We start from the raw sequence: 13,307 nt of genomic DNA, 5'->3' as shown, positions 1-13,307 counted from the left end.
ATGGAAATTGGGCAAACACACTTTCAATTGCAACGTGTTGATGAAAATGGAGAAAATATCGAGGCTAAGACAATAAATAGCACAGTTTGCAAGGTCAAAAATATGTGCATGAATTCAATTCAAATTTCTATATAATCCAGTCACAATAAAGATTTCTTGCCATGATATTGTGGCATAACATTTTTCATAAGCCTAATCTGTGGCATATCGATTTCCTTCATCGATTGGTAAAAACCAATGCTCCCAAGCATTATTCCTTGAGTAAACAGCATTCCATAATTAATTATACGCTTACACATGAAATGGATGCCGGCAATCTCCACGCTTACGCGACTCATTAGTGGAGGGAATCCTCGTTGCATCGCAGTTATCGCACCGCCAATTTGCATGTCAAGTGCAAGTTCAAGTGCACCATTGAAATGCGGCGCGATGACAGTGTCATTCTCTCGACTTTTGCTTTGTGGCGGCTGCGGTGCATTATTATATCAGCGGGCATACTCATAAGCGAGTGCTATAAGAATAATCCCTTTAGTGGGCCTGACTTTTGTGAAACACTGTGTTGCATCAGCGGCGACCCCGCGTCCCCAAGCCATTGTTTACCCAAAAAACTGATAAAGTTATACAAGACAAAGGCGGGACAGAACCAGAACAAACGTTTGCAATCCAATTACAAGGTGCCTGTGCTTTTGCGGGCCACACGGCGTATACTTGACATAAGGTCAACTGGCCATCAAATGCTCATTAATTTGCCAATTGACGACAAGCATTTCATTTCCAATTGTAGCGTGAGCTCCCCCTACAATTTGATTTGCCAACAAGTAAATTATGTTGCCAAAAAAAAAAAACACAAGTAAAAAGATAAATGAACAGCGAAAAGGAAAAAACCTTGCAACCTTGCGGTAAGAGACACACTGACACACTGCCGAACGGGCAAACGGGCAAACTGGCAACGCAACAATAAGAAATCAAGAGTTTTTATTGTCTATGGGCCTGGTAGCTGGTGGCATACAAGCCAACAAGCCAACAAGCCAGCAAGCGGACCGCAAACGGCAAATGATTTATTTAATACAAATCAAAATTATGATTTGATATTTTTCGGTTTTTTCCCTCCGCTTTGTCGGGCGGGCGTGTCCCTCCAAGATCGATTAATCCAACGCGCTTGATTGCGGCCCAAAGCTGCAAATAATCCAGGAAGTGGTAGCATTTGAGGTAGGTCAGTTCAAGAGTAACCAATAAGACAAAGAAAAAAGAGAAAAAAAAAGGCAAGTGTAGGGAGCTAGCAAATTGCCTCTAAAAGCCAATTTCGAAGCCTTATGCTGCATTGTTGTTAGTTTGCTTTGTTCACGCATTTATTTGCCTTTATCTAGCGTTTATTTGCTTTTTGCACTTTTGAGGCAGTCGAAGTGCGTTCAGGGCCACCGATCTATAGCTCCGGCCGATCTGCTTGCGATCGGCGCACATTAGCAATTGTTGGCTGAAGTTTGTCCTTCTGTTGACATTTTGCACGCGTTGCCATGCTGTTGAGCCTACGCGAAAAACTCAGCTCTGCCCCGCAGATTTTCGAGTCTCGAGTGGGAAGACTTGGCTGTCAGCACCGATCAGCTCGGATAGCCAAAATGGAGTTTGCGGCGTATTGTTATTCCATTTTGCATCATGCAGTTTCAGAAATATTTTAATCCCCTTCTCAGCTCATTAGATTGCATGACAGACAGCCATCAATACGACAGTTTAACTCACCTCAAGTTCAATGCTGCGAGTAGCTGCAGTTGCTATGCATTGCATGCCTTGTATAATGCAATGTTGATGAGTTATGATCGCATATCCTGCGTGGCCGGCTAAACGGATTTATGGCTGCAAATTGCATGGATGGTCACAAAAGTGGGTCATGAGAATCCGCACACAAAGGCGCTGCACTCCGGCGCGGGATTACATAATTCAGAACCTTTTATCGGGATGGAAGTGGCAGAAAGCAGACGGGAAAACAGGTCCGGGTCTGCCCACAAGGGCAGTGCAACCTTCGGCTTCTTTTGGTCAGCACTGCGAGAAAACAACCAGATCTCCATCAATTTTGTTATGAGCTAAGCCAGCTATGCCATTTCAACATAATAGACGTTGGTAACTGAAAGCTAAAGCACGTAAAACGTGCCAAGCAAGTTGACGGACAGGATACAAATGACAACTCATTTTTCGCCGTGTAAGTGGCAATCACCACCTGCATCTGGTGGTGGCATCCACTTGAGAGCGGTGCCCGAAAACCAGTTCCAAGTCAAGTGCCTGCAACGCAACGAGCCCAAGTTTCGGCACTTCATTAAGGAAGCGACCTTGGCAGAGGCTGATGCCAGCACAATTTATCGCCGATGGAGGCAGGAAGACGATTCCGCCGCCGGCGACTGGGCCGCGATTCTGGACCTGGACTGGAAGTGGATGGGGATGCAACAGGTTGGAGAACGAGCGGCTGACCTCCAGGCATGGCGTTACATATAGCATATTTTTTATTCGAATGCGTGGCCATTGTGCAGCACGCTTTTAATTAAGCCGCCGCAGATCGAAATGTAAATGGCCAAGTGCATTTGCCTCCTTTCCCGAGCGACAGAATTGGGTTACAAATGTCTCGAGGAGAATAACAAGCTGTGCAGATAAAGCCAGAAAGAACGCTGTCATCAAGCTGCCCGACTATCAGATACCCCTTCCTCGCACTCTATGCGTAGAAGTAGCAGATATCCAAGAATATACTTTATTCATAGTTTTATTACGCTAAAAGGGTATCAAGTATGCTACAAGTAACGCATAAAAAGTCATTAAATATACATATGCTGTTGAAACAAAAAGTTATTAATACAACTATTACACGTATATTTAAAAGGCAAATACCATTCCAAGAGTAAAAACAGAATGAATTCTGGAAGCAGTAAACAAATTTCACTTGTTTGTATAGGATTTATGCAATATTATTATCTTTAAGTGGTATCTATATTAAAGTTTCACCTGCAAAGAAGCAGTTGGAATGCTCATATAGTTTTTTTATGTGTGGGGCTGGGCGCAATTCGGAAAAAAATCCGCAATCCACCCAAGTTGTGCAATTAAAATGGCAAGCGTTTTACGAGTTGTGGGTCCCCGATTTTTTTTTCTTAATTTTGGTTTTCGGTGCGTGCAACGCATTGGGGCAGGCAACGCCTGTCTCCGTGTGGGTTGGTCTCCGGGTCTTTGGTATGTGCAAAATGTTGTGGCCATAATGAAAAGACCGACATAGCTTTTATGGCCTGCCAGTTTGATGCTGATGTAGAAAGAACGATCGAAAAACAAAACAGAAAGGGAGCTGTGATCTATGAAATTGTGGAATTATTCTAGCAATTTGCTGCATGCAAGTTACCGTTGGGGAGTATGCCATAAATTAATGCAATAATAGCTCAATTAATTTCCCGAACACGACCCAAGTTCCCACAGCATATGGAAAACAAACATCGCAAAACGGAAGCGAAGCTGAAAGTGTGTAGCAATGAAAAGTTAAGTATACGTATGCCGATCAGTGATAACTTAATGCCGTTTATGAGTTGCGCAGCAATACGAATAATTGGAAGTTTAGCTGCCGTATCTTTCGGCTATCATAACCTATCAATGGTGTTTTGGGTCCGGTTGCGTGACTCAGGCGCAAAATGCATTTTCCAGCGATTAATCTGCATGTGTAGCCGCAGAGAATGAAATACGTATCTCTGTTCGGATAGCTGAATATTCGTATAGTCGTACATATGTGCGCAGCGGCCTTCAAAAATGGCAACAAACGCGACATTAAATTATGCGCCTAGGCCTATTATTTTATGCAATTGATAAATTGACAACGAGGTCCGCTCACTTTTGTGTTTTTCCATTTTTTTCGCAGTGAAAATCCGCTCACATGCGTGCCAAGTTTCTTGCCCCGCCTACCACACACCACACACCACACACCACATAGTGCATATACATATGTGGCATATAAAATCGCATAATGCCTGGCAACTTTCATATCGAGTGAACTTTTCGCTGTTTGTCATTCAATTTCAATGTCAAGGTTGCCGCTGTTTTAATGCATTTATTGCCTTTCAATTAGCCGCAGTCGCATCCTTGTCTAAATTAGCCGCCTCTGCTGAATTTGCTTACGCAAATTAGCTGATAACTATGCTGCTTTCGCTGAAATTCAGTGAGTAGTGGCTTACAAAAAAACGAACAATTCGATGGCGACGCACTTGCCGATAATAAATTCAATCCGAACTATAAATACCATTGCATTTGACAAATTGTATGCGATATTCAAATTTGTCTTTCGAAAGAATGGGCCAGAGTTTCTGCCAAGGCTGAATCAGATAGGCATAAATCATTTAACCCCAACTGACTGGACATATCGAACATGAAAATAGGCGTTTTCCTTTTATTTTATCGGCTATTCTAGATCGCGGGCATTTGTTTGTCAATTTTGGTTTTCGGCCTATGCGGCGTATGAGTGATGCTGAATTTTTTAATTTAGGTCTCACCTTAACCACTTCCTCGGGGGAATTGCATCCCAGCGTGATTCACTTGGCCATAAATCGATAGCCGACAGTTGCCTCGATTTGGTCACGCCAACAGCATCATCATCGGGCATCAGACGAACGGCCTCAAATGTCGCGCATTTTGGCGTGATTTCTAGTCGCTAACCTTGGCCTTAGAATGCGCTGCAAGCGCTTGCCAGCCGCCGATGCAGATGCATATGCATGCAACGATCGTCTAACGGCAGTTAGCCATTATTCTCGACTACTCCACAGCTGGTGCCTGGTGGCTGGTGGCTGGTGGCTGGCGACCCAGCCCAACCCATTCATCGCTGGCATTGCAAAACTAAAAATAAACTGCTAAGCCGAAAACAATATGCAGTAATACGACGAACAACGGTTAGGTTCGTCCCCGTCTGGTCGTCTGTGCGATTAATTGCACATTGATTACAGACAATTGCCGTGGGTAGAGCGAGAAAAACGGAAATACAAAACCAGATATACTGCTAAAAACGCCGGCAAGTCGCGCGTGAATCGTGTCAAAACCGCACTGAAAACGCCAGCAGCAAGGCGGAAGCCAGGTGTACAGATTTCGATTTTATTTTCAGGACCAGGCTTCGTAGTTAGGTGAGTTCAATAAATACTTACAGGCTAGGCAAACATGTGTAACACAATCTTTAGTTAGCAACTAATACAACTTATCGAACAGTAGGCGGAGGCGGAGAAGTAGGCGGGGCCGTTGCAGCGGCAGTGGCAGTAGCCCGCCTGCTAGGCACACGGGCAGCAGCCGCTGCCATAGGAATAAATACTACAACTTCAGCTGCCTCTTCTCCTGCTTCCGATCGCGCTGCAGAAGGAACTCGCGCCGCAGATCGCTGGATCGCATCTCAAGTATGCAGTTCAGCTTGTTGTGGATCTGCTCCGCCGTGTGGGTATCCGTGTCGAAGTCGTAGTGCTTAAAGCGAATATTGCTGCTTGAAAAGAGGCCGGATGAGTGACCCGGACTGCTGGGCGAGTGCGCAATCCCTGCACTGCCACTTCCCGCATTTAGGGTGGTTACGCTGGCATTGATCTGCGCCGAAGTGCAGCCGGTGGAGAAGGAAGGGGACGAGGAGTTCGACTTCAGCCAGATGCGCAACAAAGCCTTTAAGTGGCGTCGCTCCAAAATCTCGCAGTGGGCCACAAAATCAATTGGAGTGGATACGGGCTTCTTCTGCGGCCAGAACTTGGCATTCTTGCACTGATCGATCTCTATTCTCTCACCAGATATTCCCAGAGTCACATCGGATTTAAAGAACCTCTTGTCTATGATGTTCAGGCGGAAAGTACGATGCATGGGTGCTTCCAGCATGTCATTATGATTCAGCAGGCGCTTCTCGTACTCCTTTACATTGTCGAATGGACTATCGCCTCCTCCGCCTGCTCCCCCTGGATCAGTAGTTCCACCATTAAGGTTAATATTTTGCAGAGCCTTGACAGCCGCTTCGGCCAGAGCTGTCTTGTCCTCCACGGAAGTCATGGATTTGCTGCCCAGCTGGCTGTGGTAATCCACTCGAGTCACTGGAGCCAATGGTCGACGCTCTGCGAGGGTCAGTTGGGAGAAGCCAAACTTAGAGCAGGGTTCGCGATTGTCCAAGGGCGGGAAGTCCTCCATATCATCATTATCCTCTGTCATATATAAAGCGTAATGCTGCAGGGACTTCAAAGGAACGTCGGGATACTGTAAAGAGGTCTTGTAGCAGACATAACCAATGACCTCCTGGATTTTGGCAGTGGCTACGACGCAGATCTTCAACGGATAGTTGCGATCCGGCGCGGGAAGCATATTTAAAAACACGTTAATCCTTTTCGTTTGCATACCCACTTGGGAGGTGCCATCGAAGCGGGCGAATTCAATAAAGCGATTCTGTGTTTGCTTGGGACTTTTCGCCAACTGTTCAGTGAGCTGGCTCTGAACACCCTCATCTGATAGCTCATCGTCGTTGGCTTTCGGTTCCTTTTTGCTCAGTTGAGCTTTGCTGGGGGGCAGCTCTTTGCGTCTGAAGAAATCATCGCTGTCCGGTGGCTGCACTTCCTCCTGGTAGTTGACACTTTTGATGCGCGCAGCCCTCCGCTTGGCAATATCCAATTTCTCTAGTTTTTGGGCGGTGTTGGAACGAAACCGATGGGCGCCCACCTCCGGATACATCTGGATGTCAAAGGAGTGCGTGGACATGTCCTCCTCGTCGTCGCTGAGGTCAAGTCCCGGATAGCAGATGAAGTCCACTTCTTGGAGTGGCGCATCCGGATGACGGGTGTTCCGCTCCGGCGTTGTCCCGCCCCCCGTGGGCGCTGTCTTTTGCGACCGTCGCCAATGATAGTGATCTCCTCCAGCGCCTGAGTTACCGAATTTTCGCAAATAGTGTTTGGGCATGTCATCGCTCAGCATCACCGTCTCGCACATTCCCGTGTCGTCCGTGGATATGAAGGAGTTGCGGATGTGGGAGAGCAGCCAATGCTGGTTGGAGTAGGTCGCCATGGTGGTAAACAAAAGAAAGTCGCTTTTCCGAAATTAATTTCTATTTATCTCAGCATCTCGGGAAAATGCACTAAGGCGTTTTGATTATCTAGAGATGGAACATCGCGTTGTCACTGGTCACTTTTTGGGGGTGGTAACGAATAGCAGGCACAAATCACCGTTCCTAACAATACATTTAAACAATACTTACTACAGGTAATTCAAGGTAAGCTAATAAATTGTATTTGTTAATATAAATGAAGTACTTATAGTCGAAGTGATAATTATTTGGAATTCAGGTGCAATGTCAGTTCTACTGGTACTCGTTAAATCTGGTATATTTTTTGCCGCAAACGGTCACTCTAGACCACCATATGACTTTTTTCTGGACGCGAAAAACTGCAGAGTTACAGAATAAGTTAATTAAAGTGTGTTTTTCGCCACCTTACCTGCCGTTTTTCGATGTCCACTTCTTGAGAACTCCCAATCGGATTGAGTCGATGTGCTAGCCAACGGCGAAATGGCGGGCATGGAGGTAGATTTCGACGAGACGGTGGCCAATCAGTTCAGCTGCAAGCGCTGCGACCGAGTAAGTGTCTGAGAAATGTCTCCTATTACTCCGATCTAACCACTATCCATTGACGCAGACCTTCAAGAGCAAGCGGGATCAGACGTTGCATCGACAGGAGGTGCACAACCACAACAAGACCACCTACGAGTGCAAGCTGTGCGCGAAGAGCTTCTGCAATTCGGGAAACCTGGATCGGCACATGAAGGTGCACAACGATGTGCGGCCCTTCGTGTGTAACATCTGCTCGAAAGCCTTCGCCCAGGCTGTGAACCTGCAGAGACACTATGCGGTGCACAGCGGGGAGCGGCCCTTCACCTGTAACTTCTGCAACAAGTCCTTCACCCAGCAGAGCAACATGAAGCGCCACAAGATGACACACACCGGCGAGAAGCCGTTCCGCTGCCAGCGATGCGGCAGGTACTTCTCCCAGCTGGTCAACCTCAAGAAGCACAAGCTTGGTCACCTCAACGCCAAGCCCTACCAGTGCAACTACTGCGAGAAAGGCTTCACCCAGCTGTCCAACTTTAAGCGCCACCTGCAGTCGCACATCAAGGAGGGTGTCGATGTGGACGTGCCCGCCTCCATCCAGGCAGCTGCCGCCCTTGCCAGGGAACGGCTCGAGGCGGAGCAGAAACCGTAAGTACTTCCCGGCTGTAGAAAATCAAGGTGCCCTTTGATTAGATCAACCTGTTCAGACCTACCTCAAGTTGTCTATTCGACGCTGATTACCTACGGGTTATGATTAGACTCGGTGGTGTTCAGTGTGCAAAGTTCTGTTCATTTCCTTTTATAAGCAATTAATACTATATGCCTTTATAACGTATATATAGTTTTAACTTATTAAAATATTAATTGAGTAGGCTCAAAACAAACCTTGATTCTTCTACATTTGCTTGTTGTGCATTACCGAATTGACCGCATTCCATTTTCAGAAGCTTTTTCGAGTGCATGGTGTGTCGGGCCATCTTCGATACCTTCGCTGACTATGAGAAGCACGAAACCAAGTGCCATGAGGACCACGAAAGGGCACAGCTGGAGGTAAACCAGATGTCCCACATGCATCCAGACGACTATTTGCCCATGAAGTTCGCCGTGCCCGATCTGGATACGCACGAAATCATAATTGAGACTACACATTAATAATGGCGATAATGTTAGACAAGAAACCACGAAAACACACAACCCAACTCACACCTAAGCATACAAATAGCGGCGATTCCGTCGGAAAGATAGAATGTGAAGAATATTGCATTGAATATACAGATATGAATATATATGCAGGCCAACATAGTTCTCCATTGAATTACATCAATAAATGCAATAATTATGCAGATAAATATGGTGAATCCTTCCCTATCCCAGTCGCTAATCGACCCGATCTCTGCTGACATTGTTGCGTGAGCTCTTAAATCAGGCAAACCCGTCAATTTACGGACCCTAAAGACGTTTTAACTGCACCCTTTATGATGCCCAATTTTATGAGCATATGTATGATATTCGCTGGATTTTCCCGAGTCACATCATCAATTCTCTCGTTCGCAAGCCCCGAAACCTCAGTGCGTAAATTGTCGCTTTAATGACACATTTCGCACAGCCGTAAAACCGTTCCTTTTCCAGCTTGTCGGGCAAACATTCTTGCGTCATTAATGTGACAAATATGTTTGCCTAAATAGTCACGTTACTACTGTTGCTGAGAATGTTCGATTAAGAAAGGTAAAGGAATCGCCCGACGGGTCCATAATTTATACATGTGATTTCTCGGTTATTTGATTGAAACTAATTAAAGGCACGTTCCTGACTTGTTTACAAGCCACCAGTCATGAAGCAATAATTGATCACAAAGTCCTTGCTATCAGCATCCACCGCTCGCTCTGACCATGTCCTTGTGGCCGTCACAGTCATCGTTTTTGCGGCACTAAATCAAACTATTTATACATCTGACTCCCCGGACCCACTCTTCCGCTATTACAGAGAAATAATATTTCATGTCCACATCGTTGTCCTGCCACATTTTCTGGCTGCTCGTGTGTGCGCCTGGTTCAATTGGCATGCGGCTGCTTAAATGGTCACTGCTTGGGGCCTCGGACTAATAGGTTCACATTTATTAAGCTGCCCAATGTCATTTGTTATAAATTTATTATGGTAAGTGCCCTGCTCCTGATCTCAGCCCATAAGTTTAAGCAGTCAAGTAACGTTGGCAAGAAACTGCATCTGATTTATAGGATGCTGATCCCATCACAGATTACAAGTTCATTTAATTAAAATTATTTAAATAGTTCGGGAATGCAGCATGTTCTGTTTGCATAAAATAAAAATCCTGTTACTCCAATTGATTACTTAATTTATCTGTAGAAGCAAGCTTATTTATCCTTTTTGAACGTATTCTCTTTTTAAGCAGATAAATGGAGAACTGTGATTCCTTTTCAGCTTCTATTGTACAAAAAATCCATGCTGCAGATTTACGGTTTGTTTTTCCAATGAAATCAATAGCTTGTTCTGCCACGCCCCTTTTTAAGGCGCCGTTTGGGGATTTTAATTTTGTGTGTGTGTGCACTTTTTTATACAGTCCAAATATTTGCACGCCGAGATTGTGTGGCAATAACGGTCCGTTTCCCGGCCAACACTTGCCAGCCTTTTTTTGTTTTTGTGTATGACCAATTGTTTGCTCAGCAGCAGTGCGCAGCATGCAAATAATCACAGCCGAATCACAGCATGCACAAGCATTTGGGGGCGTGGCAGTTATGACGTCAGCCAAGGTTAATGAGTTCTGGGCTTCCTCATTTCCCTTTTTAATCAAACAAGTTGACAAAGGCAAACAGCATCATCAGTTTGGCACACGCAGTTGAGTCATTAAGGCCAACGCCTGGGGTTAGGCAAAGATTTTTTCTGGCTTTTTCCTTCGCTTAAAACTCCCCATCCTAAGAGCCAATTTCCATTCGACATTTCTTGTGCGACCCTCAGCCCAGAGCCACCCGCATAACCCACATTGATTTGGCAAATGCTCCATCCGGCGGCTATCATCACCATCACCATCACCATTAGCATTATCAGATCTCTGCATCCTGTCATTTGGCTTGCAAGTACAAGCCAAGCCACAAACTGTTGGCCAAGTCAGAATCAGAAGGTGTGAAAAGCCACAGAATGAAGCTCAAGCAGCTCGTTGCTTTTCAAGTTGCTCCTGTGCTGCTGATGTCGCTGCGGTGACGTTAATGTTGCTGCTGCAGGTGCTGCAACTGCTGTTTCTGCTGCAGCTCAGACCTTGCTAGCCGCACATTATGGCCACCAAGTGGCTGGCCAAACGAGAATGTCAATGGCAGGAAACGCAGACTCACATGCAAGTTGCTGGCGGAATCGTAACCGCCACTGGTTTTACCCACAATTTGCCTTGCCATAGGGCCACGTAATTGAGTTTTACATCTGCAATGGAGCTGCCAATTGCGTGTTCCCTCACTTTCTCCGGCTATTTTCCCCATTGAATGAGCCATAATTAGACATTGGCCAGCCGAGCAATTGAATTTTATTGCCGCAAAAAAAGTGCCAAACTTTGCCATTCGATTGTTTGCTTTTTCAACAGCGACGTATTAATACACGCCGGACATCTATCCAAATGAAGTCATTGCCAGGCAGGCGACCCATTCGAGTTTATACTATGTATAGTGGTTTTTGGCATTGTTTTGCTCGGCATTTTGCGTATGTCACTCACAGCGGATGTTTTGGCTGGCGAAACGTGACACCCACAGACTGCATGTCTGTCTGGGTGTCCATATCAGCCGCATACCTACAGTTTGGCAATGGAAATGGTTAACGCACACATATGCACACCGCCTGTCAAACACGCAAGCCGCTTAAACTAACGCCTGTAGTGCGTGTGTGTGTGTGTGTGAGGGAGGGAAGTTTCGGCCTGGTTAATTTGGGAAATGTGCCAAGCACATAACTGGCATGACTATCCGATAGGTGTGAAAATGCACTCTGGAAAAATCCTCAACAATTTTCAAATAATTGTTTGGGTTGTATTACTTTCAAGCTTTGTAAGTTATGCCCAAAAATCGACATTATTTTGTTCCAAACAAGTTTGTAAATCATATTATTTTATTTAAAATTGGTCTAAGGAAAACGTTTGACCAAGACCTTGTCATTTCTACTTGCGTCCAAGTTTATCTTTTGGCGTAACTCATAAACAATTTGTGACAACTTGAAATTATTATTAAACTTTTCAGAAACAAATGAGTCCACACGTCGTATGAGTAATAATACGGTTTGATGCCAAAATGCACGTAGTAACATTTTAAATTGAATGCCAAAAGAAAAGTAACTGAAAATCTGAACATATGATTTAATTTCCGTCTGTGTGTTTCTAGTTTCCAAACACTGTCACCGGCTTAACTCCGTTGCGGCACTCGGGGCCATTATAATTGCCATGAGCAGGCATTTTGCGAGTCATCAGAAACACCGGCCTAATCAGGGGGGAATTGGTTATGACTTCTGTCTGTCTGCCAGTCTGACTTAACAATCAGCAGACGGCAAGAAATAAACGTTGCTGACAGTAATGCAATTTGATCGGGCTGGACCTGGTGGTGATGGCTCATCAAAGGCGTTGAGTTACACTCGTTTAGTTGGAAAGCTACCCATTTTATTGCCGCCCATTTTGGGCTCGTCAAAAGTGTTAATGCTGAACGTGCTCAGACAATGACCACAAATCCCCGCCGGGATAATGGAAATTTATGTGCGCTTAAATAGTGAAAATGTCGCCACATGCCGTAGGATAGCTGATGTGTTGTAATTTTCCTGCAATGTTGTCCTTTTCTCTATTGAGCACAAATTGAAACCAAGCGTAAACCGTGCCCTCAAGCTGTAGGTCCGCAGCAAATGCAAATGACCGATGGGTGGCCTGCATAAATTAGGTCAGCAGTTATTAAATGCATTTTATTCATAAGCTTAAAGCCTCGAACACGCTTTTCCAGACAAATTAAATTTCTGGCCGTCGAGGATTGTCCCTCGACGGAAACTTTTGCATATCAAAGCAAAGCTGGGGCATCCGGTCCTTCGCCTGCTCTCTGGCCATAAATATTTGATGAGCTACTGCATTCCTTTTGCCATTCGTTGGCCATTCCGAAGATGAAATACCTGTGACCGTCGACAAGAAGGGTGAATTCAGCAATTGTGTAATAGATTAGCATGCTGTACCGTGTTGTGCTCCGTTTATTTATAGCTGGACACCAGAGTGGATGTGAACTCCCAAGTTCCACAGTATTTAATTCCTGATGTGCATGTGCAAATATGAAATATATAAAACTCGGATGCATAAAATTGGTCAAGCGTGTGAGCAATAAACTTTGAATGGCTCTCTGCCTCGGAATCTTATGACTGTTTGGGAACATGACCCTTTCAATTTACTGGCAACTGAGGTCCACTCCCTTCAACACTCTAATTGCCTGTCAGAATCACTAGACGGATCTGGAGTTTGTTGCTGTTAGTCCGTACTGGCAATTTATTCCGATTGTAGCTGCAATTAAAGTGACTTGTGACTTTATCACATCCTTTCTGCAAGTGTTCGGTGGGCGTATCCGTTGTTTCCACCAACTAACTACTAATTGTGGCCGTATGGGGTACAGTTTCTACGGTATACGCTTTGTTCATTGGTTGCACAAGCTGTTTGCCTTTTTTGATTAGAAGTTGTTGTCCGCAGTACGGGCTATGGAATGGCCTGCAAGTCCTTATTACGTATACGCCGCATGGGCCC

The 13,307-nt window shown here is 45.2% G+C and overlaps 2 protein-coding genes across 2 annotated transcripts; one reads left to right on the top strand and one right to left on the bottom strand.

Moving 5' to 3' along the window:
• Nucleotides 1-5,081: 5,081 nt before the first annotated feature.
• On the bottom strand, nucleotides 5,082-7,222 carry LOC6549332 (stress-activated map kinase-interacting protein 1). The gene has a single exon (XM_001975596.3). The coding sequence runs from the start codon at nucleotides 7,015-7,017 to the stop codon at nucleotides 5,308-5,310; it is 1,710 nt and encodes a 569-aa protein (XP_001975632.1). The 5' UTR covers nucleotides 7,018-7,222; the 3' UTR covers nucleotides 5,082-5,307.
• Nucleotides 7,223-7,328: 106 nt separating this feature from the next.
• On the top strand, nucleotides 7,329-8,904 carry LOC6549333 (zinc finger protein 239). The gene is made up of 3 exons (XM_001975597.3): nucleotides 7,329-7,585; nucleotides 7,644-8,203; nucleotides 8,500-8,904. The coding sequence occupies exons 1-3, from the start codon at nucleotides 7,517-7,519 to the stop codon at nucleotides 8,705-8,707; spliced, it is 837 nt and encodes a 278-aa protein (XP_001975633.1). The 5' UTR covers nucleotides 7,329-7,516; the 3' UTR covers nucleotides 8,708-8,904.
• Nucleotides 8,905-13,307: the final 4,403 nt, after the last annotated feature.

The sequence above is a fragment of the Drosophila erecta genome, unplaced genomic scaffold, assembly GCF_003286155.1.
Source record: "Drosophila erecta strain 14021-0224.00,06,07 unplaced genomic scaffold, DereRS2 tig00000092-arrow-pilon, whole genome shotgun sequence".
NCBI classification, from domain to species: domain Eukaryota; kingdom Metazoa; phylum Arthropoda; class Insecta; order Diptera; family Drosophilidae; genus Drosophila; species Drosophila erecta.
Note: the sequence above shows the minus strand (reverse complement) of the source record. Positions and strands in the feature narration are given on the sequence as shown.

Coding starts and splice junctions, on each gene's coding strand:
- LOC6549332 (XM_001975596.3), bottom strand. CDS start 7,017: ATGGCGACCTACTCCAACCAGCATTGGCTGCTCTCCCACATCCGCAAC.
- LOC6549333 (XM_001975597.3), top strand. CDS start 7,517: ATGGCGGGCATGGAGGTAGATTTCGACGAGACGGTGGCCAATCAGTTC. Junction 7,586..7,643: donor GCTGCAAGCGCTGCGACCGA/GTAAGTGTCTGA, acceptor CCATTGACGCAG/ACCTTCAAGAGCAAGCGGGA. Junction 8,204..8,499: donor CTCGAGGCGGAGCAGAAACC/GTAAGTACTTCC, acceptor TTCCATTTTCAG/AAGCTTTTTCGAGTGCATGG.